The following is a 21,601-nucleotide window of genomic DNA, read 5'->3' as shown; positions in this document are numbered from 1 at the left end:
CAGCACCTCTGAAGGCCGGCACGGCACACGAGGGGATGGGTGGCCAGCACCACACCCGGCCGCCTTTGTCTCCCTATAGTGGCGATATTTTCGCATCGCACCAGGTACTCGTTTGAGGCTGAGTCGACCTAGGGTAGGCCCAGGACCGGTTCAGATAATCGTCACCGGTGTTGTTGGCCGTGAGCGGGAATGGAACTCCGTAGTGCAGAGCGCTAACCGCTACACCACCGCTCTGCACCGCACATACACACGCCGTACCCCCAACTGTGCCAGGCTAGGTGCAGGAGGTCACGGGACAGATCCAGCAGGTGGCTGATGCACCACCTGTGCCCCCTACTGTGCCAACTTGCTGTGCTTTAGCCGCCCGGCGCTCCGCTCGTTGTTGTGAGAGACGCTCCTCCGCCCTCCGTTGTTATTGGAGGGCGACTGCCTCCAACTGCCCAGTAGCGTCCTTCACGAGCCTCCTCCACAGAGGCCGATCTTGACACCGCTGGTACCAGTCATCGGCAAGTCCACTCAGCTCCACGTCCTCCTGTACCACGTCACTCCATCTCTTCTCTAGCCCGTGCCGTACCCGTCTAGCCCCCTCGATCCGGCCGAACAGAAGCTGTTTAGGCATGCGGTGGCTGGGCATGCGGGCTACATGACCCAGCCAACGCAGCCTTGCATGCCGGAGGAGCTCACCGATGGGACTTTGCCCAGATCTTTCAAGGATCTGTGAGCTCCTCACACAATCCAGCCTGCTGGTTAAACCTAGGAAGGATCGTCGGCAGGGCCAGTCTAAATGCTTCTAACCGGCGAAGATGCTTCATTAGGGGGGGGTGGGTCAACGTTTCGCAAGCGTAGGGAAGGGAGGGAATGACCGTGGCCGAGAAGACCCGAAGCTTCGTGCGGACCGACAGACCAGGTAGCTTCCACACAGCGTTACGCAACCGATGAAAATATAATGCACACGCACGTACACAAACACACGTGTGCGTGTGTGTACGTGTGTGTGTACGTGTGTGTACGTGTGTACGTGTGTGCACGTGTGTGTGCGTGTGTGTGTACGTGTGTGTGTATGTACGCGTGTGTACGTGTGGGTACGTGTGGGTACGTGTGGGTACGTGTGTGTGTGTACGTGTGTGTGTACGTGTGTGTACGTGTGTGTGTACACGTGTGTGTACGTGTGTATGTGTGTACGTGTGTGTGTACGTGTGTGTGTGTACGTGTGTGTGTGTGTGTACGTGTGTGTGTACGTGTGTGTGTGTGTATGCATGTGTGTGTATGTGTGTGTGTATGTGTGTGTACGTGTGTGTGTGTACGTGTGTGTGTGTACGTGTGTGTGTGTACGTGGGTATGTGTGTGCATGTGTGTGTATGTGCGTGTGCGTGTGTGTGTGTATGTGTGCGTGTATGTGTGTGTATGTGTGTGTATGTGCGTGTGTGTGTATGTGTGTGTATGTGTGTGTGTGTACGTGTGTGTGTGTACGTGTGCGTGTGTGTGTGTGTCTCTCACCAGCTGATCCCGCAGCAGCTCGAGCGCCTCTCCCAGCGGCCTCTCCGTGTCGCCGGGACCCCCCCGGGACCCCCCCGGGCTCGACCCCGGGCTCGACTCCGACGTTTCGGGCTCGGGGCCCCGCGCAGCCGTCAACTCGCGGTGGACGAGGCGGTCCTGTCGCTCGCGCAGAATGCGCAGCTCACAGAGAGCCGCCACGGTCGCCTCCAGACGCTCCGACATCCTCACGCGTTCTCGTCTCAACATCGCCACGACCACGGTGGTGGTGGTGGTGGTGATGGGGTGATGGTGGTGGGGTGATGGGGTGGTGGTGGTGGGGTGATGGGGTGATGGTGGTGGGGTGATGGGGTGGTGGTGGTGGGGTGATGGGGTGGTGGTGGTGGGGTGATGGGGTGGTGGTGGTGGGGTGGTGGGGGTGGTGGTGGTGATGGGGTGATGGTGGTGGGGTGATGGGGTGGTGGTGGTGGGGTGATGGGGGTGGGGTGGTGGTGGTGATGGGGGTGGTGGTGATGCTGCGATGGGGGTGGTGGTGATGGGGTGGTGGTGGTGGTGATGGGGTGGTGGTGGAGTAGTGATGGGGTTGATGGGTTGGTGGTGATGGGGTGGTGGGGGTGGTGGTGGTGATGGGGTGGTGGTGGTGGTGATGGGGTGGTGGTGGAGGAGGAGGAGTGATGGTGGTCGTGGTGATGGGGTGGTGGTGATGGTGGTGATGGGGTGGTGGTGGTGATGGGGTGGTGGTGATGGGGTGGTGGTGGAGGAGGAGTGATGGGGTGGTGGTGGTGATGGGGTGGTGGTGGTGATGGGGTGGTGGTGTTCGTTGTTGTGACGGTGATGATGTTGGAGGGGTGATGACAGTGATGATACTGAAGGTGTAGGAAGTGCTGTTGATGATGGTGGTACTGATGGTGATGCCGGTTGTGATGGTGATGCTTGAAGTGATTGAGATGATGATGGTGGTGGTGGTGGTTCTGCTGCTGGTGGTGTTGGCGATGTTGCCAGCAAGCGACGGTGTTGATCAGTCGTTGCTTGTTGTAGTTGGTGCGACTTCTGCGGCTACGGTTGACGACGCTGTTGCTTCTGCGATGTTACTCTCACTCCTACTGATGCTGCTGCTGCTGCTTCTACGATGTTGCTGCAATCGTTGTTGCTGCTGCTCAATTGACAGCTAATGATTTTGCCCCTGCTCTTGATGTTGCTGTTGCAGCTGCTGCTGCGGCTGCTGCTGCCGCTGTTGCAGATACAAATGTTGATGTCGTTGACGATTGTTGCTCTTGATGAGATCGCTGGTGCTGCTGCTGGCTTGCTGTCACTGATGATGGCGCTGATGATGATGATGAGTGTTGTTGGTGGTGGTGGTGGTGAGGGTTTCTCGCAGACTGCATGGGCGATTATAAAATAAACCACAACGTATGCGGTCCCAGTCTCCCCCTCCCTCTCTCTCCCTCTGTCTCTCCCTGTGCCCCCCCCTTCCTCTCTCCCTGTAACCCCCCCCCTCCTATCTCACTCCCCCTCTCTCTCCCTGTACCCCCTCTCTCCCTCCCCCTGTCTCTCCCTGTGCCCCCCCCTTCCTCTCTCTCTGCCCCCCCCCCCGTGTCTCGTCCTTCTCTTCAATATGCGGAGCGTGGCGGCGCGGAGCCGCCTACAGACGCACGTGGGGACGGGGGAGTGTGTGTGTGTAGGGGAGTGTGTGAGTGTGTGTAGGGGAGTGTGTGAGTGTGTGTAGGGGAGTGTGTGTGTGTAGGGGTGTGTGTGTAGGGGAGTGTGTGTAGGGGAGTGTGTGTGTGTAGGGGAGTGTGTGTGTGTAGGGGTGTGTGTGTGTGTGTGTAGGGGAGTGTGTGTGTGTAGGGGAGTGTGTGTGTGTAGGGGTGTGTGTGTAGGGGTGTGTGTGTAGGGGAGTGTGTGTAGGGGAGTGTGTGTGTGTAGGGGAGTGTGTGTGTGTGTAGGGGTGTGTGTGTGTGTGTAGGGGAGTGTGTGTAGGGGAGTGTGTGTGTGTAGGGGTGTGTGTGTAGGGGTGTGTGTGTAGGGGAGTGTGTGTAAGGGAGTGTGTGTGTGTAGGGGTGTGTGTGTAGGGGAGTGTGTGTAGGGGAGTGTGTGTGTAGGGGAGTGTGTGTAGAGGAGTGTGTGTGTAGGGGAGTGTGTGTGTAGGGGAGTGTGTAGAGGAGTGTGTGTGTAGGGGAGTGTGTGTGGGGGTGTGTGTAGTGGGGAGCGGTAGTGTAGCGGTTATCGCGCTGCGCTATAAACCTGGCGACCCGGGTTCGATTCCTGCTCACGGCCAACACCGGTGACGATTATCTGAACCGGCCGTGGGCCTCCTCTAGGTCGACTCAGCCTCAAATGAGCACCTGGTGCGATCTGCAGCAAACATCGTCGCTGGGAAGACAAAGGCGGCCGGGCGTGGTGCTGGCCACCCACCCCCTCGTGTGCCGTGCCGGCCTTCACAGGTGCTACTCGCTGACAGCCACATGCCCCAACAGTCTGTCACAGGCTACACGGGGGATCTTTGTCTTTGTGTTTCTCTCTGTGTGTGTGTGGGGCGCAGGGCTGAATATTAAATGCGAGTGCACGTGGCTTCTGTTTGTTTTCATGAGTGCGCGACACGCGCGCAGAATATTACAGAGAACTCCACCACCACCACGGATGCCACCACCACTACGGTCACAACCACCAAAATACCACCACCATGCATATTGAAACCGCTGTTGTAACCACGAACGCCACCACCACTACCGTAACTAGCATAACCATGACTAAAACTCGACATCTTGTTGTTGTAACTTGCTAACCCGCCCCATCCTGGACATCTCTGTTGACAAAGAGCTTCATAGCTCATCGGATTCCTCCTCCTCCTCCTGCAGCAGAAGCCAAAATCAAGATTCCGATAACCATTACCAACACCACAACTGCCACTACCGCTAAAATGTAAAGATACAATACCTCAATACTACTACATTGTGGGCGCCACGGTGGCTAGATGTTAACTACCTCGCCTGGTGTGCAGGAGGTCGTGGGTTCGATCCAGAGCCTGACGCATGCTGTGTATTTGGAATTTGCGTCTCTTTCTCTCTCATCATCACGGAGGCTAGGAGATGTTAACTACCTCGCCTGGTATCCAGGAGGTCGTGGGTACGATCCCGACCCTGACGATGCCTGCTGCTGTAGTTTGGTGTATCTCTCTCGCTCCCTGTGGTTGTGGATTTTTCTCCCGGTCTCTGTCCCTCCACATTTAGAATCAAAGGTCGCCTATTATATATTTATTTTGAAAGCCGGATACTTGTTACTGACGAATGCGTTGGGCGTTGTATGATAACACTTTTAATGCACACGGCACCAGACATTCCTCAGGATAATCTCAAATACACTCTGCTCATCATACTGATGAGCAGAGTGTAGTGACACAGCGCTGTTGTACAGCAACTGCAACTGCAGGTGGACACTTGGCGCACACGCCGTCGAGCATGTCCACGGCTGTGTGTGTGTGGGTGCCGGCAGGGCGGAGGAACTGGGGCAAGGGCAGAGGTCGCAAACGGGTTTTGATTCCTTACCCGTACCCGGCCGCACCAGGGTCGCAAACGGCTACCCGTACCTGGCCGGGTACGGGTAGCCGGGTATCGGGTAGGGTACGGGTATCAGGTACCCGGTTGCGACCTCTGGGCAAGGGGTCACAGTAGACCTCGTGGGGAGGCCCCTGGATCACCCTCTGGAGGGTTCGAGAAGGGAGGCGTGGCCAGGGGCAGAGCCAGGCCGCGCCGAGGGGAATAAAAGCAACGGAGAGCGGGGAGCTCTGGGCTGCCGGTTCTGGGAGTCGACTCGTCTCGTCGTCTTCACCCGATCATCGCGCGGCCGGACAGCGATTGGCCGTCCCGGTCGACGCCGGCGGTGCAACGCGGACGGGGTCGTGTCTGGGCCGTGCGGCAGCGTGGTCGCGAGAGAGAGGGGGCCGGAGTCGGTGGCGTGGACTCAACAAGAATATGGACGGTGCCTCCCGCGATGGACGACATCGTCTCGGACTGAGTGTGTGCGCGACACACGCCACCCACACACAAGCCTCGAGAAGGAAGAAACCTACGACACCGCACATGCACTGTGACGTTTAGTACAGGCACCGTGTACATGTCACGGTACTTGATTTGTAAATGTTGTAGTGGGTTTACTCTCCAACACACAATCGGTGTGTGCTGTACTCGTCACGAATGGGCACATTTTGTTATTACACGCTTTTATGCAACTCACTCGGTCTTGTTGTCACATCCTCAAATCTTCTAACTCAATTTTAACCCACTTCCCAATGTGCTATCGACTGCAAACTTGGTATACTTATGTCATACTGATGACAATACTATATTATATCATTAAAAAAACAATTTTAAACAATCTTTTTTACGTTATGTTTCGGCTTGGGTCTAATTGTCCACGCTCAACTGACGTTGGCTAGTAAATCACCACAGTCCCTTACGTTGTGGCAAGCTTCGGGGCCACTTCCTGGAGTCGTGGAGTTCTGCCATTACTCGTACGGTGCATTTAATTAAAGCGTGTTTAAAAAAAAGTATTTTAAATATTACTTATTTACGTGACACCTCACTAATTGGTTAATACCTCAGATGGCTTTGCCTTGGTAGGATGGGAATGGTTCAGTTGTGTTCGCACGTGTTTGGGTGATCCGTTTACCTTTCTCGTTACTTTGCACTGCTGTCGTGTTTTGCTGGCTGGAGGGCTGGCTGGCATGCAGGCACGTGCGCGGTGATGACGTCACCCGCACCCCCCCACAGCATTGAGCCGGGTTCATACGTCACGCTGACGTCACAAAGGCCCTCCAGCCCGGCCATGTTACCCCGCGCAAATCAAAAGTTTCGCTGGCTGGCTGGCTGGACGGACTGACGCATTGACGGCCACGTCCGAAAAGCACGGCGCAGGCGGCTACTTATGAACAAAACATTTTCTTTAAACAAGCAAACCACAAAACCAACACTTTATTTAAAAAAAAAAACAAATTCGGTACCAAAACGGACATTTACCAACATGATCACCGGGCAAGATGGCGGAAGGGGCCACCACCCACGACACCCCGAAATACTGCGTCGCGAATAACGAGAACAACACGCGACACGTGACGACGACGACGACGACGACGACGTCACCGGCACAGCCAATGACAAGTTCCACACCCGAGCCGGAGAGCGCTCGCTCGACACTTAGGGTCGCGCCGAGTTGCGTGCAACTCGGCACACCCCACCAGCGCAACTTGTTGCTCATCCGCACCTTGAACTGCGTGTCCCACGGCTGCCGCCTGCGACCTGGTTGCTACTCAGGCAACCGGTTGCAACCTGGTTGCGTGCAACTGATTAGCTCGCGCAACCGCTTGCAATCAACCTGGTTATAATCAAGCGGTTGCATGTGGTTGCGCAACCGGTTGACTGCAGTGGCAAATCGGTTGCACGCAACTTGGTTGGCACGCAACCGAATCGCTTGCACGCCGACGTCTCTGCAACAGGTTGCGAGCAGCTTCTCGCAGCGAGCTACATTTTTCAAGCGCCGATCGACGCAGCGACAGACTGTCACGCCACGCGCTGCGCACGCGACAAGCAACGGGCCGTTACGATCGTCTCAACGAATTCAGTTCACTTCCCAACGTCCTCGCAAACCACTCCGGGCGCGCCGTGCAGACTCAAGGGGGGGGGGGGGGGTGACGATTGTGAGCCGCGAGACTTCGAGAGAGCCGTGCGGTCGCGCAACCCGAGCGCTCAGGTGCGTTGGGGGGGGCGGCCCGGCTCGACAGGAAGTCACGACCCACAAGCCCCACCGCAGCTTGTTGACCGACGCCTCGTACTCCGCGCGTGTCTCGGGGTTGTCCAACACAGCCCCCCGGTTCTCCTGGGACCGCCGCCTGTTGCTTTGACGACGCGAATTGGGGACAACGCGGTGAGGAACGTAATTCGGGAACGCGTTTTTTGTTTGTTACAACGCCGATGCGGATTGGGTACAACGCGATCGCACGGGGCGGGATGCTGCCGAATGACTTCCAGAAGGCTACCCTTACACGCCTCAATCTTTGTCCGGCCTGCGTACGCATCTCACGTGTTATCGCGGACTGCGCTTTACCCGAATCCATACATTGTGATAACGAGATTTTCCCATAACGCGATGTTCCTCAGGAACGCAGCTCCTACCGTGTTACAGAACACGCCGTGCCACAAAAACCGGTTCAAGTTTCATCCACGTGATAAGTGAATCACTAAGACCACTCGCGGCACGGCGATAGCGCCCCCCAGCGCTACTGCTGCGGGGTGACTGCCGCACATTTTTCATGAGGCCGAGGGTCACCGCACTCGGCTGCGCTGCTTCCGTGGCCGTCTGGAACGCTCTTCCCCTTACCGATATTAGCAAGGCACTGGGAGCTGTGGCACTTTAAAATGATCATCATCATCGAGATTGACAAACTCATTTGTTTAGGATAGATTTGTGTGTCTAGTTTGTTGTCTTTCACCTCCGATTAGCCACGGTTGGCTACGTACGGTGCGAAAGAAGTTCAACATACGTACATGTGGGTCTGGGTCTTGATGGCTCTCTGTGGGTCTCTGTGGTTCTATACGAGTCTCTGGATCTCCGTGGGTCTCTCGCTGGGCCTCAGAGTCCTTCCGATACGAGGAAGTCACTGACAGCCATGCACTTTTAATTCATCACGATTGACAACCCATTCGTTAAGAACCGCTTTTTTGTGTTGAGCTTCTCCTCCTTACCCGCGCACCTGCGATGTAGCGCGGTCGGCTACGCACGGTGCGAAGGAAGATCAGCGCACGCACAACTCAAGCGGAACGGCGCTAGCAGCGGGTTGCGAGTGCTTTTCGGGTTGCGACGTCGTCGTCGTCGTCGTCATCGTCGTCGAATGTTAATTTCGTTATCACGCGGAGTTTCACGAGAATACAAATAAAAACAACACAATCAGCATCGACTGTGGTTACTGCCCGGAGCCGGGGTCACGCCCAGCTCCGACTCTTTGGAATGATTGCTTTAAATACTGCATCACGCGCGGGCCCGACAGACACACCCCCACGGCGCTAGGGGTTGGGAGTTCAGACCAGGGTTAGGGTTTAGGCACAGGGGGTTAGGGCTCAAGGGCCCAGGATGAAGGCTACGGGGTTAGGGGTGAGTGTCGACAGTGGAGGCGAGCGGATCGTGGTGATGACGGTGATGGAGGGTTCGGGTGAGGTGTAGGGGCTCATGTTGGTGTTAAGTCGAGGGGGAAGTTGTAATGGTTAGGGTGAGGGTTAGTGTGTTAGGTGTAGGGTTAGGACGAGGGTTAGTGTGAAGGTGTAGGGTAAGGTAGAGGGTTAGTGTGTAGGGTAAGGTAGAGGGTTAGTGTGTAGGTGTAGGGTAAGGTAGAGGGTTAGTGTGTTAGATCTCGGGTTAGGACGAGGGTTAGTGTGTAGGTGTAGAGTAAGGTAGAGGGGCCCAGTTTAGTGTCAAGTCCCTCTCTCTCAATCTCCCTCCCTCCCTCTCTCTCTCCTCCGCACCACCCCGTGTCTCCCCCCACTCCTCCCCCCTCACCCCCCCCCCCCCCCCCGCCGGTCACGCGGCGGAGAGCGCCGCTGGCGCCACGCGGCGCAGCACGCGGTGCAGCGCGCCCAGCCGCTCGTGCAGGCGGTGCTCGCTCAGCGCCGCCGCGCTCAGCCGCCCCTCGGCGTGGGCCACGAGTCGCGAGAGCGCCGCGTTCTCCACGTAGAGCTCGCGCAGCGCCACGTCGGAGCGTGACGAACGCACCGTCTGTGACGCGGGGGGGGGGGGGGGGGCAGCCCGGGGGGGGCGTGTGGTTAGTGGTGTGTAACTAGTGTTGTGTGGTTAGTGGCGTGTGGTTAGCTCGGGGTGTGTGCAGCGAGTGGTGAGGCCCACGTCTCACCTGCCCCTTGAGCTGCTCCACCTTCTCCTGCAGCATGGCGCGCACGTTCCTCAGGTTCATCTCCACTTCCTGCAGCTTCTGCTCCATCACACGCAGAGCCACAGTGTGCTCCTCCTACACACACACAAGGACAACAACAACAACAACCGCCATTAGACACCAACTGGCGGCCACGTCACCACGGCGCCTGTGCCAGGCTAGGTGCACGTTGAGGCTACCACGTGAAGCGTCGGACGCCCGCCGGCAGGAGGTCACGGGGCAGACCCAGCAGGTGCCACGGGTCGACTGACTGAGACGACTGAGATGACTGAGATGACTGAGATGACCGAGATGACTGGGCCGATGCACACAGGCACACAGACACACGCGCGTGCACATGCGCGTACAAAGACAAAAATCCCCCATATAGCCTTAACAGACTGTAGGGGCAAGTGCTGTTAGCGAGCACCTATGAAGGCCGCAACGGCACACGAGGGGGTGGGTGGCCAGTACCACGCCCGACCGCCTTTGTCTCCCTAGTGGCGATGTTTGCACACCGCACCAGGTACTCATTTGAGGCTGAGTCGACCTAGGGGAGGCCCAGGACTGGTTCAGAGCGGGAATTGAACCCGGGTCGCCGGGTTCGTAGCGCAGCGCGCTCACCGCTACACCACCGCTCCCCACACGCACACACGGACACGCACGCCCACACACACGCGGACGCCCACACACACACACCCACACACACGCGGACGCCCACGCACACACACACACACCCACACACACGCGGACGCCCACGCACACACACACACACACCCACACACACGCGGACGCCCACGCACACACACACACACCCACACACACGCGGACGCCCACGCACACACACACACACACACCCACACACACGCGGACGCCCACGCACACACACACACCCACACACACGCGGACGCCCACGCACACCCACACACACACCCACACACACGCGGACGCCCACGCACACACACACACACGCGGACGCCCACGCACACCCACACACACACCCACACACACGCGGACGCCCACGCACACACACACCCACACCCACACACACGCGGACGCCCACACACACCCACACACACGCGGACGCCCACGCACACCCACACCCACACACACGCGGACACACACACACCCACGCACACACACACCCACACACACCCACACCTGCTGCGTGGCGACGACTTTCTGGAACTCGGCCCTTAAGTCGCTCTCCGCCGCCGCTGCTGCCGCGGCCGCCCTCTCCCTCGCCCCGTCGGCCCCCCCCCCTGTCCCCCCCCCTGTCCCCCCCCGTCTCCCCGTGCAGCTCCCCCTGTGTGTCCGCTCGCACTCGCTGCAGCTCCCTCTGGTGCTGGGACTGGGCCAGGCAGAGCTCGGCGTTCAGCTCCAAAATCTGTAGCACACACACACACAGCACACACACAGCACATACACACAGCACATACACACACAGCACACGCACACACAGCACACAGACACACAGCACACACACAGTACACACACAACACACACACACAGCACACACGCACAGGTAACTGAGTATGTACGCAACGACAAAGGATCCCCGGTGTAGCCTTCAGACCCAGCTAACCCAGCGAGTGACACGTCACACGGCGAGTGACACGTCACACGGCGAGTGACACATCACACAGCCAGCCCAGCGAGTGACACGTCACGCAGCGAGTGACACGCCACCCAGCCAGTGACACGCCACACAGCCAGCCCGGCGAGTGACACGTCACGCAGCGAGTGACACGCCACCCAGCCAGCCCAGCGAGTGACACGTCACGCAGCGAGTGACACGCCACCCAGCCAGTGACACGCCACGTAGCCAGCCCAGCGGGTGACACGTCACCCAGCCAGCCCAGCGAGTGACACGTCACCCAGCCAGCCCAGCGAGTGACACGTCACCCAGCCAGCCCAGCGAGTGACACGTCACCCAGCCAGCCCAGCGAGTGACACGTCACCCAGCCAACCCAGCGAGTGACACGCCACGCAGCCAGCCCAGCGAGTGACAAATCACACAGCCAGCCCAGCGAGTGACACGTCACCCAGCCAGCCCAGCGAGTGACACGTCACCCAGCCAGCCCAGCGAGTGACACGTCACCCAGCCAGCCCAGCGAGTGACACGTCACCCAGCCAGCCCAGCGAGTGACACGTCACGCAGCCAGCCCAGCGAGTGACACGTCACCCAGCCAGCCCAGCGAGTGACACGTCACGCAGCCAGCCCAGCGAGTGACACGTCACCCAGCCAGCCCAGCGAGTGACACGTCACCCAGCCAACCCAGCGAGTGACACGCCACGCAGCCAGCCCAGCGAGTGACACGTCACCCAGCCAGCCCAGCGAGTGACACGTCACCCAGCTAACCCAGCGAGTGACACGCCACGCAGCCAGCCCAGCGAGTGACACGTCACCCAGCCAGCCCAGCGAGTGACACGTCACGCAGCCAGCCCAGCGAGTGACACGTCACCCAGCCAGCCCAGCGAGTGACACGTCACCCAGCCAGCCCAGCGAGTGACACGCCACGCAGCCAGCCCAGCGAGTGACACGTCACCCAGCCAGCCCAGCGAGTGACACGTCACCCAGCCAGCCCAGCGAGTGACACGTCACCCAGCTAACCCAGCGAGTGACATGCCACGCAGTGAGTGACACGTCACCCAGCCAGCCCAGTGAGTGACACGTCGCCCAGCCAGCCCAGCCAGTGACACGTCACCCAGCGAGTGACACGTCGCCCGGCTCACTGGGCCCTCACCTTGTCGCGTGCCTCCTGCGCGTCCTGCGTGAGCGCGTCCCGCTCGGCCCGCACAATCTTCAGCTCCTGTTCCAGCCGCGGACACCGCTCCGCCTGCTCCTCGGCCGAGCGCAGACGCCGCCTGAGGGTCGCGACCTCGCCGCCCAGCGCTGCGGCCTCCTCGCGGAGGGCCGCGACCTCCGCCGTGAGGCCCTCCTTGTCCTGCGCCCCGCGGCGGAGCTCCGTTTGCAGGCGCGCCAGCTCCAGCTCGCGGCTACGGAGAGAGCCCTCTGCGGAGAGGGCCTGTGGAAGGGGGGGCGGGGGTCACAGAGCACATGACCTCACCATGACCTCACACATAGACTTGCACGGAGACCCACAGACTCGCATGGAGATCCAAATCATAGACTCGCACGGAGACCCACAGACTCGCACAGAGACCCACAGACTCGCACAGAGACCCACAGACTCACACAGAGACCCACAGACTCACACAGAGACCCACCACAGACTCACACAGAGACCCACAGACTCACACAGAGAGCCACAGACTCGCACAGAGACCCACAGACTCGCACAGAGACCCACAGACTCACACAGAGACCCACAGACTCACACAGAGACCCACAGACTCACACAGAGACCCACAGACTCACACGGAGACCCACAGACTCGCACGGAGACCCACAGACTCGCACGGAGACCCACAGACTCACACAGAGACCCACAGACTCGCACGGAGACCCACAGACTCGCAAAGACCAACAGACTCACACAGAGACCCATAGACTCGCACGGAGACCCACAGACTCGCAGAGACCCAGAGACTCGCACAGAGACCCACAGACTCGCACAGAGACCCACCACAGACTCGTGGAGGAAGTAGTGTATCACCTTGTGCTGCAGTGAGCCCAGGCGCGAGAGCGCCGCTTGGTTTTGTTCCAGGAGGAGACTCCTCTCCTCATGCAGAGACGCCAGCTCCCTCTTCACAGCCTGCAGCCCGCTCGTCTGACATCATCATCAGCAGCATCAGCATTGTCAGCATCATCATCATCAGCATCATCATCGTCGTCATCGTTAGCAACAGCATCTGCATCATCGTCGTCGTCATCGTTAGCAACAGCATCAGCATCATCGTCATCGTCGTCGTTAGCAACAGCATCAGCATCATCGTCATCGCTAGCAACAGCATCAGCATCATCGTCATCGTTAGCAACAACTCCCTCTTCATAGCCTGCAGCAGGCTCGTCTGACATCATCATCAGCAACAGCATCAGCATCATCATCAGCATCATCGTCGTCGTCATCGTTAGCAACACCATCAGTAACAGCATCATCAGCTTCATCAGCATCATCATCATCGTCGTCATTATCGTTAGCAACAGCATCAGCATCGTCATCATCAGCATCATCATCATCGTCGTCGTCATCGTTAGCAACAGCAACCCTCTTCACAGCCCGCAGCCCGCTCGTCTGATCCATACCGCACCAGGTAATCATTTAAGGCTGAGCCGACCTACAGGAGGACCCAGGACCGGTTCAGAAACTCGTCACCGACGTTGGCCGTGAGTGCGAATCGAACTCGGGTCGCCGAGATTGTCGCGCGATGCGCTAACCGCTGCGCCACCACTCCCCGCACCCGCCCGCCCCCCCACACGGACACACAGCCCCGTCACCACGCACCTCCGTGCGGAGCACATGCCGCTCCGTCACCAGCTCCTCGTTCTCTTGCTTCAGCCTGTCCACCTCCGCCGTGAGGCCATTCACCGCCTCTCCCCTCCCGTGGAGCTCCGCCTCCAGCCCAGCGACCTGCTGGGCCCTGTCACGGAGCTCCGCCTCCAGGCCGACAACATTCTGAGACTTTTCACGCAGCTCCGTCTCGAGCCCAACAATCTTCTGGGCCCTGTCGCGGAGCTCCACCTCCAAGCCACTGGCTTGTCGAGCTCCTTCACGAAGTTCCTCCTTCAGTCTGTCCAGGCACTGGGCTTCCTTACGGAGCTTCACCTCGAGCCTGCTAACCTGCTGGGCCTTCTCGTGGAGCTCCGCCTCCAGCCCAACGACCCTCTGGGCCCTTTCGCGGAGCTCCGACTCCAGCTCCGCAGCCTGCTTGGTCCCCTCGCGGAGCTCCGTCTCAAGCCTCTGTCTCTGCGTGCTTTCCTGCTGCACCTGCACGAGCGGACCGCGGTGACGACGGCACAAGCGCGAGGTGAGAATGACGAGGTGGGGGGGGATGGTGGAGGAGATGAGGGAGAGGAGGTGAGGGTGAGGAGGTGAGGGTGAGGAGGTGAGGGTGAGGAGGTGAGGGTGACGAGGTGAGGGTGACGAGGTGGGGGTGACGAGGGTGAGGGTGACGAGGTGAGGGTGACGAGGTGAGGGAGAGGAGGTGAGGGTGACGAGGTGGGGGGGATGGTGGAGGAGATGAGGGAGAGGAGGTGAGGGTGAGGAGGTGGGGGTGAGGAGGTGAGGGAGAGGAGGTGAGGGTGAGGAGGTGAGGGTGAGGAGGTGAGGGTGAGGAGGTGGGGGTGAGGAGGTGAGGGAGAGGAGGTGAGGGTGACGAGGTGAGGGAGAGGAGGTGAGGGAGAGGAGGTGAGGGTGACGAGGTAGGGGGGATGGTGGAGGAGATGAGGGAGAGGAGGTGAGGGTGAGGAGGTGAGGGTGAGGAGGTGAGGGAGAGGAGGTGAGGGTGAGGAGGTGAGGGTGACGAGGTGAGGGTGAGGAGGTGAGGGTGACGAGGTGGGGGTGAGGAGGTGAGGGTGAGGAGGTGAGGGTGAGGAGGTGAGGGTGAGGAGGTGAGGGTGACGAGGTGAGGGTGAGGAGGTGAGGGTGACGAGGTGAGGGTGACGAGGTGAGGGTGACGAGGTGAGGGAGAGGAGGTGAGAGTGACGAGGTGAGGGTGAGGAGGTGAGGGTGAGGAGGTGAGGGTGAGGAGGTGAGGAGGTGAGGGTGACGAGGTGAGGGTGACGAGGTGAGGGTGAGGAGGTGAGGGAGAGGAGGTGAGAGTGACGAGGTGAGGGTGAGGAGGTGAGGAGGTGAGGGTGACGAGGTGAGGGTGACGAGGTGAGGGTGACGAGGTGAGGGTGAGGAGGTGAGGGTGAGGAGGTGAGGGAGAGGAGGTGAGGGTGAGGAGGTGAGGAGGTGAGGGTGACGAGGTGAGGGTGACGAGGTGGGGGTGAGGAGGTGAGGAGGTGAGGGTGACGAGGTGAGGGTGAGGAGGGTGAGGAGGTGAGGGTGAGGAGGGTGAGGAGGTGAGGGTGAGGGTGAGGAGGTGAGGTGAGGGAGAGGAGGTGAGAGTGACGAGGTGAGGGTGAGGAGGTGAGGGAGAGGAGGTGAGGGTGAGGAGGTGAGGAGGTGAGGGTGACGAGGTGAGGGTGACGAGGTGGGGGTGAGGAGGTGAGGGTGAGGAGGTGAGGGTGACGAGGTGAGGGTGAGGAGGTGAGGGTGAGGAGGGTGAGGAGGTGAGGGTGAGGGGTCTTGCCTGCGCCTGCAGTTCCTGCGCTGCCCCTGTCCGGGCCCGCAGCTCCGAGAGGTCAGAGGTCGCAGCCTCCAGCTGTGCCCTGTGACCACAAACCAGCATCAGCGATCGCCCCCCTCGACCCTTTGACCCCTTGACCCCTTGACCCCTTGACCTTCACAGCAAGGCAAAGACGCAGCCCCTGCAACCGCTTGCTCAGGAGGGAGATCGCACCCAAAGTGGAGACATCATCTTCTACAGGTATCACGGCAGAGGTGGGAGTCCCCACACTTTCTCCGGCCGTTTGAACCGGCGACCTCTGGACCAGGAGCCCACCTCAGCAGCTCCCCCCTTGTCGCTTAAAGCTGCACAAACACACGTACGGCCCTTGTAGATGCAGACTATTTACGTGCGTGTGTGTACGCACCGGGGCCGTCTGACACAAGTTTACATCTTCCTTAATGACAACTGGAAAAAAACTAAAGAAAGGGTTTTTTATTTTTTTATTTAAGAGTCGCGATCAGGCAGCGTCATCTAGAATGCAGCGTCACAACGTACAACGACGCGATGCCCCGATCCGCAAACACGACGGAGACGCCACAGCGATGGTGATAGACACAGACTCAACACTACCCATAGATTTCAATTTAAAGCTTTCGTGACTGCAGGGATTCATCTTCTTGGTTCTTTCGGTAAAGTCACGTAGAAGGGAAGTAATAAAATAATAAAAATAAAACATAATAGAATAATTCTCACGACGTTTCGGCCACAACGCAAGCAGCCGTCCTCAGGTGAAGAACAGGTCTGTCGAGGCGACAGAGTCTGAATGAAACAGCACACGTGCTTGGAGCATATATTTAAGCTGGGTTGGAAGGGGGGGAAAGGGCGCCTTGACAAAATAATTTGCATATCAAGAAGAATTTTGCATATTTATGGGAAATGCAGGTATGTGATTAGTACTACTTATACCCGTGCATTATGCAGGATTAGCAGCCTCAAAGGGAGGGGATATGAGTAATGCAGGTATGTGATTAGTACTACTTATGCCCGTGCATTATGCAGGATAAGCAAATTATTTTGTCAAGGCGCCCTTTCCCCCTCTTCCAACCCAGCTTAAATATATGCTCCAAGCACGTGTGCTGTTTCATTCAGACGCTGTCGCCTCGACAGACCTGGTTTGCACCTGAGGACGGCTGCTTGCGTTGTGGCCGAAACGTCGTGAGAATTATTTTATTATGTTTTATTTTTATTATTTTATTATTTCCCTTCTACGTGACTTTACCGAAAGAACCAAGAAGACTACCCACAGACTCAACACTGCCCATAGACTCAACACTGCCCACAGACTCAACACTGCCCACAGACTCAACACTGCCCACAGACTCAACACTGCCCACAGACTCAACACTGCCCACAGACTCAACACTGCCCACAGACTCAACACTGCCCACAGACTCAACACTGCCCACTAACGTATAACGACGCAATGCCTGATACACAAATACGAAGGAGACATCACAGCAACGATACACCGCTGCTCCTGACACGGCTGTGAGGCAGTAGTTGTTGCTGCCTTGCGTCTACATCAGCGGCCGTACGGAGGGAGAAGATTCGGTGGTAACGCAAAACCCTCCCCGCCCGCACGACGCCATCTACCAACCTCATCGTCTTGGTCTCCCCGCGGAGCTCCGCCTCCAGGCCGTCTCTGCGCGCCGCCTCCCGCTGCCAAGCGTCCCTGTGGCGGAGGTCCCCGTCGCGGAGGTCCGAGTCCCTCTGGCAGAGCTGCTCCTCCAGGTCGCTCAGCTCCAGCTTGAAGCTCTGCTCCACGCTGCGCCGCAGCTCCTCCGCGCCGCGCTGCACGCGCTCCAGCTCGCGCTTGTAGTAGTTGGTCTGCGGTCGACATCGTCATCATCATCGTCGTCATCATCGTTGTCATCATCGTCGTCGTCGTCATCATCGTTGTTATTATCTTCATCATCGTCGTCATCATCATCGTCGTCATCATCATCGTCGTCATCATCGTCGTCATCATCGTCGTCATCATCGTCGTGATAGCCGTCATCATCATCATCGTTGTCGTCGTCATCATCATCATCGTCATCGTCATCATCGTCGACATCATCGTCATCATCTCGTCGTCATCGTCGTCATCATCGTTGTCATCATCGTCGTCGTCATCATCATCGTCATCATCATCGTCATCGTCATTGTCATCATCATCGTCGTTAACAATACCCATAATCGACAACACAGTTACATTCGGGAAGCGTGCATAAGCCACACGTGACAGATTCCGTCCAATCACAGACAGTTACAATCGGGAAGTTATTGCCGCTGCATGCTCATTGAGCACGCAAACGGCTCCACTCCGACTTGCCATGAGCGGCTGCTCATTTCAGTCTGAGCGGACCTACAAGAGGGCCCATCACATTTGTCAGATTCGGAAATCCCCCGCCCCCTCCCGTCTGCCACGAGTGTCCCTGCCAACGGTCGCCACCGGTGATGGTTGCCGTGGAGACGGTCACCTTGGTTTCCAGCTTGATCCTCAGGTCCTGCACCTCCTCCTGGTGTCGCTGCCTCAGCCGCTCCATCGCCATCTCGGCCTCCAGCGGCAGGCTCGGGCTAGGCGAGCCAAGGCCTGCCGCGAGAACAAAACAAAAAAAAAACAAAGGTCCCCCGTGTAGCCTTAACAGACGGTTTGGGGCAAGTGCTATTTGCGAAGGCCGGCACGGCGCACGAGGGGGCGGGTGGCCAACACCACGCCCGGTCGCCTTTGTCTCCCCATTGGCGATGTTTACACACCGCACCAGGTACTCATTTTAGGCCGAGTCGACCTAGAGGAGGCCCAGGACCGGTTCTGATAATCGTCACCGGTGTTGGCCGTGACCGGGAATCGAACTCGGGTCGCCGGATTCGTAGCTAAGCGTAGCGCTGACCGCTACACACTACCGCTCCACTCAGGACAAGACTTAACAGACTGTCGGGGCAAGTGCTGTTAGCGAGCAGCAGCACCTATGAAGGCCGGCACGGCGCACGAGGGGGTGGGTGGCCGACAACACGCGCGAACACACGCACGCATGACGACGATGACGACGCTGATGACGACGTAGACAGGTGACGACGTCGACGACGAAGGTAGCAATTCGTGCGGTGGGTGCTGCTGCTGCTGATGATGCTGTTGTGAAGATGATGCTGCTGATGATGCTGCTGCTGATGATGTTGTTGTGAAGATGATGCTGCTGATGATGCTGCTGCTGCTGATGATGTTGTTGTGAAGATGATGCTGCTGATGATGCTGCTGCTGATATATGATGATGTTGTGAAGATGATGCTGCTGATGATGCTGCTGCTGATGATGTTATTGTGAAGATGATGCTGCTGATGCTGCTGCTGATGATGATGATGTTGTGAAGATGATGCTGCTGATGATGCTGCTGCTGATGATGATGTTGTGAAGATGATGCTGCTGATGATGATGCTGCTGCTGATGATGTTGTGAAGATGATGCTGCTGATGATGCTGCTGCTGATGATGATGTTGTGAAGATGATGCTGCTGCTGATGATGCTGCTGCTGATGATGATGTTGTGAAGATGATGCTGCTGATGCTGCTGCTGCTGATGATGATGTTGTGAAGATGATGCTGCTGATGCTGCTGCTGATGATGATGATGTTGTGAAGATGATGCTGCTGATGATGCTGCTGCTGATGATGATGTTGTGAAGATGATGCTGCTGATGATGCTGCTGATGATGATGATGTTGTGAAGATGATGCTGCTGATGATGATGCTGCTGCTGATGATGATGTTGTGAAGATGATGCTGCTGATGATGCTGCTGCTGATGATGATGTTGTGAAGATGATGCTGCTGATGATGCTGCTGCTGATATATGATGATGTTGTGAAGATGATGCTGCTGATGATGCTGCTGCTGATGATGTTGTTGTGAAGATGATGCTGCTGATGATGCTGCTGCTGCTGATGATGTTGTTGTGAAGATGATGCTGCTGATGATGCTGCTGCTGATATATGATGATGTTGTGAAGATGATGCTGCTGATGATGCTGCTGCTGATGATGTTATTGTGAAGATGATGCTGCTGATGCTGCTGCTGATGATGATGATGTTGTGAAGATGATGCTGCTGATGATGCTGCTGCTGATGATGATGTTGTGAAGATGATGCTGCTGATGATGATGCTGCTGCTGATGATGTTGTGAAGATGATGCTGCTGATGATGCTGCTGATGATGATGATGTTGTGAAGATGATGCTGCTGATGATGATGCTGCTGCTGATGATGATGTTGTGAAGATGATGCTGCTGATGCTGCTGCTGCTGATGATGATGTTGTGAAGATGATGCTGCTGATGATGCTGCTGCTGATGATGATGTTGTGAAGATGATGCTGCTGATGATGCTGCTGATGATGATGATGTTGTGAAGATGATGCTGCTGATGATGATGCTGCTGCTGATGATGATGTTGTGAAGATGATGCTGCTGATGATGCTGCTGCTGATGATGATGTTGTGAAGATGATGCTGCTGATGATGCTGCTGCTGATGATGGTGGTGGTTGCCCTTACTGCTGTGCGTGCCGTTGAGGGTTTTTCCCCGCGTCTCAGGTGACTTCCTGTCTCCCACCTCCGAGGTGTCTGCACAAAGACAAAGATCCCCCGTGTAGCCTCAACAGACTGTAGGGGCAAGTGCTGTTAGCGAGCAGCACCTATGAAGGCCGGCACGGCACACGAGGGGGTGGGTGGCCAGCACCCCGCCCGGCCGCGTTTGTCTCCCCAGTGGCGATGTTTACAACACACACACACGCACATGTACGTGCACACACACACGCACCACACACACACACACGCACATGTACGTGCACACACACACGCACCACACACACACACACGCACATGTACGTGCACACACACACGCACCACACACACACACACGCACATGTACGTGCACACACACAGAATCCTCACCAACTCTCACCACAGGTGCTGTTAATGGTACAGGGAGGTACGGGGGGGGGGGGGGTACAGGGAGGTGCTGGGAGGTACGGGAGGGGGGGTGCGGGGGGTGCAGGGAGGTGCAGGGAGGTACAAGGGGGGGTACGGGGGGGGGTACAGGTAGGTACGGGGAGGTGGGCGGAGGGGTGGGGGGATGCAGGGGGGTGCGGGGGGGGGGGGGTGCCCGTACCAGAGTGGACGCTGTGTTGTCTCTGTGCTGCTCTGCGCACCGATTCCAGCTCAGCCTCCAACTCATCGTTCCTGTCCCGCAGCTCCTACATCATCACCAACACCGTCACCATCGTCGCGGATATCAACACCATCGTCGTAACCAAGACGATCGTCGTAATCACCATGGTCACCACCAGCACCGTCATCGTGGTCATCACCGTCATCGTGGTTACGATTACTACCACACCTACGATTAGTGCAGTTGGCTACGTATGGTGCGAAATAAGTTCAAAATACATACACCGCCATCACACCACCAGCGCCACCACCATTACCACCGCCATTGTCATCATTGTCACCGCCATCGTCATCATCATCATCATCATCGTCGTCATCATCGTCGTCGTCGTCATCATCATCGTCGTCATCATCGTCATCATCGTCATCATCGTCACCATCGTCACCATCGTTACCATCGTCATCATCGTCGTCATCATCAGTCATCATCGTCATCATTGTCGTCATCGTCGTCATCGTCATTGTCGTCACAGGAAGCAGCGCCGTGCTGCGCTGCCACTCACCTTGACGCGCTGGGCCACATCAGCAGGAGGCAAGGGGTGAGAGGTCAAGGGTCACATGGGGGGTGTCAGAGGGGACACATGACGACGACGACGAGAGGCGACACAAAAAGACACCGTCTGGACAGGCGCTGTTAGCGAGCACCTATTAAGGCCGACGCCGCTCACCCGCAGAGCGTAGGCCTGGTAAACGTGCAAAGCGTTGACCCAACGTCGTTCCCGGCGTTCCACCGTTCAACCGCAACGAACCCCGCACC

At 57.7% G+C, this 21,601-nt stretch overlaps 2 protein-coding genes across 3 annotated transcripts in view; both read right to left on the bottom strand.

The window, feature by feature from the left end:
- The window catches only part of LOC144949071 (uncharacterized), a 93,625-nt gene extending 91,842 nt beyond the window's left edge, over positions 1–1,783 (bottom strand). Inside the window, exon 1 of one of the 2 annotated variants that reach the window (XM_078878894.1) lies at positions 1,498–1,783. In XM_078878894.1, coding sequence (XP_078735020.1) covers positions 1,498–1,743 — 246 coding nt within the window. In that variant the 5' untranslated portion in view covers positions 1,744–1,783. The remainder of the gene's footprint in view (positions 1–1,497) is intronic. The other variant, XM_078878893.1, reaches the window with a different exon arrangement.
- Positions 1,784–9,060: 7,277 nt separating this feature from the next.
- On the bottom strand, positions 9,061–21,364 carry LOC144949013 (uncharacterized). Its single transcript, XM_078878798.1, has 12 exons — positions 21,348–21,364; positions 20,786–20,870; positions 20,170–20,238; positions 18,109–18,221; positions 17,244–17,473; positions 15,608–15,686; positions 13,816–14,298; positions 13,027–13,140; positions 12,154–12,435; positions 10,596–10,793; positions 9,389–9,502; positions 9,061–9,255 (listed from the first exon to the last, which is right to left on the bottom strand). The coding sequence occupies exons 4-12, from the start codon at positions 18,178–18,180 to the stop codon at positions 9,061–9,063; spliced, it is 1,767 nt and encodes a 588-aa protein (XP_078734924.1). The 5' UTR covers positions 18,181–18,221; positions 20,170–20,238; positions 20,786–20,870; positions 21,348–21,364.
- Between the last annotated feature and the right edge of the window lie 237 nt (positions 21,365–21,601).

This window comes from Lampetra fluviatilis, chromosome 52 (genome assembly GCF_964198595.1).
Source record: "Lampetra fluviatilis chromosome 52, kcLamFluv1.1, whole genome shotgun sequence".
In the NCBI taxonomy this organism is placed as follows: Eukaryota; Metazoa; Chordata; class Hyperoartia; order Petromyzontiformes; family Petromyzontidae; genus Lampetra; species Lampetra fluviatilis.
Note: the sequence above shows the minus strand (reverse complement) of the source record. Positions and strands in the feature narration are given on the sequence as shown.

Coding starts and splice junctions, on each gene's coding strand:
- LOC144949013 (XM_078878798.1), bottom strand. CDS start 18,180: ATGGCGATGGAGCGGCTGAGGCAGCGACACCAGGAGGAGGTGCAGGAC. Junction 17,474..18,108: donor GGATCAAGCTGGAAACCAAG/GTGACCGTCTCC, acceptor TGTCGACCGCAG/ACCAACTACTACAAGCGCGA. Junction 9,503..10,595: donor GAGAGCGACTTAAGGGCCGA/GTTCCAGAAAGT, acceptor GTGTGTGTGTAG/GAGGAGCACACTGTGGCTCT.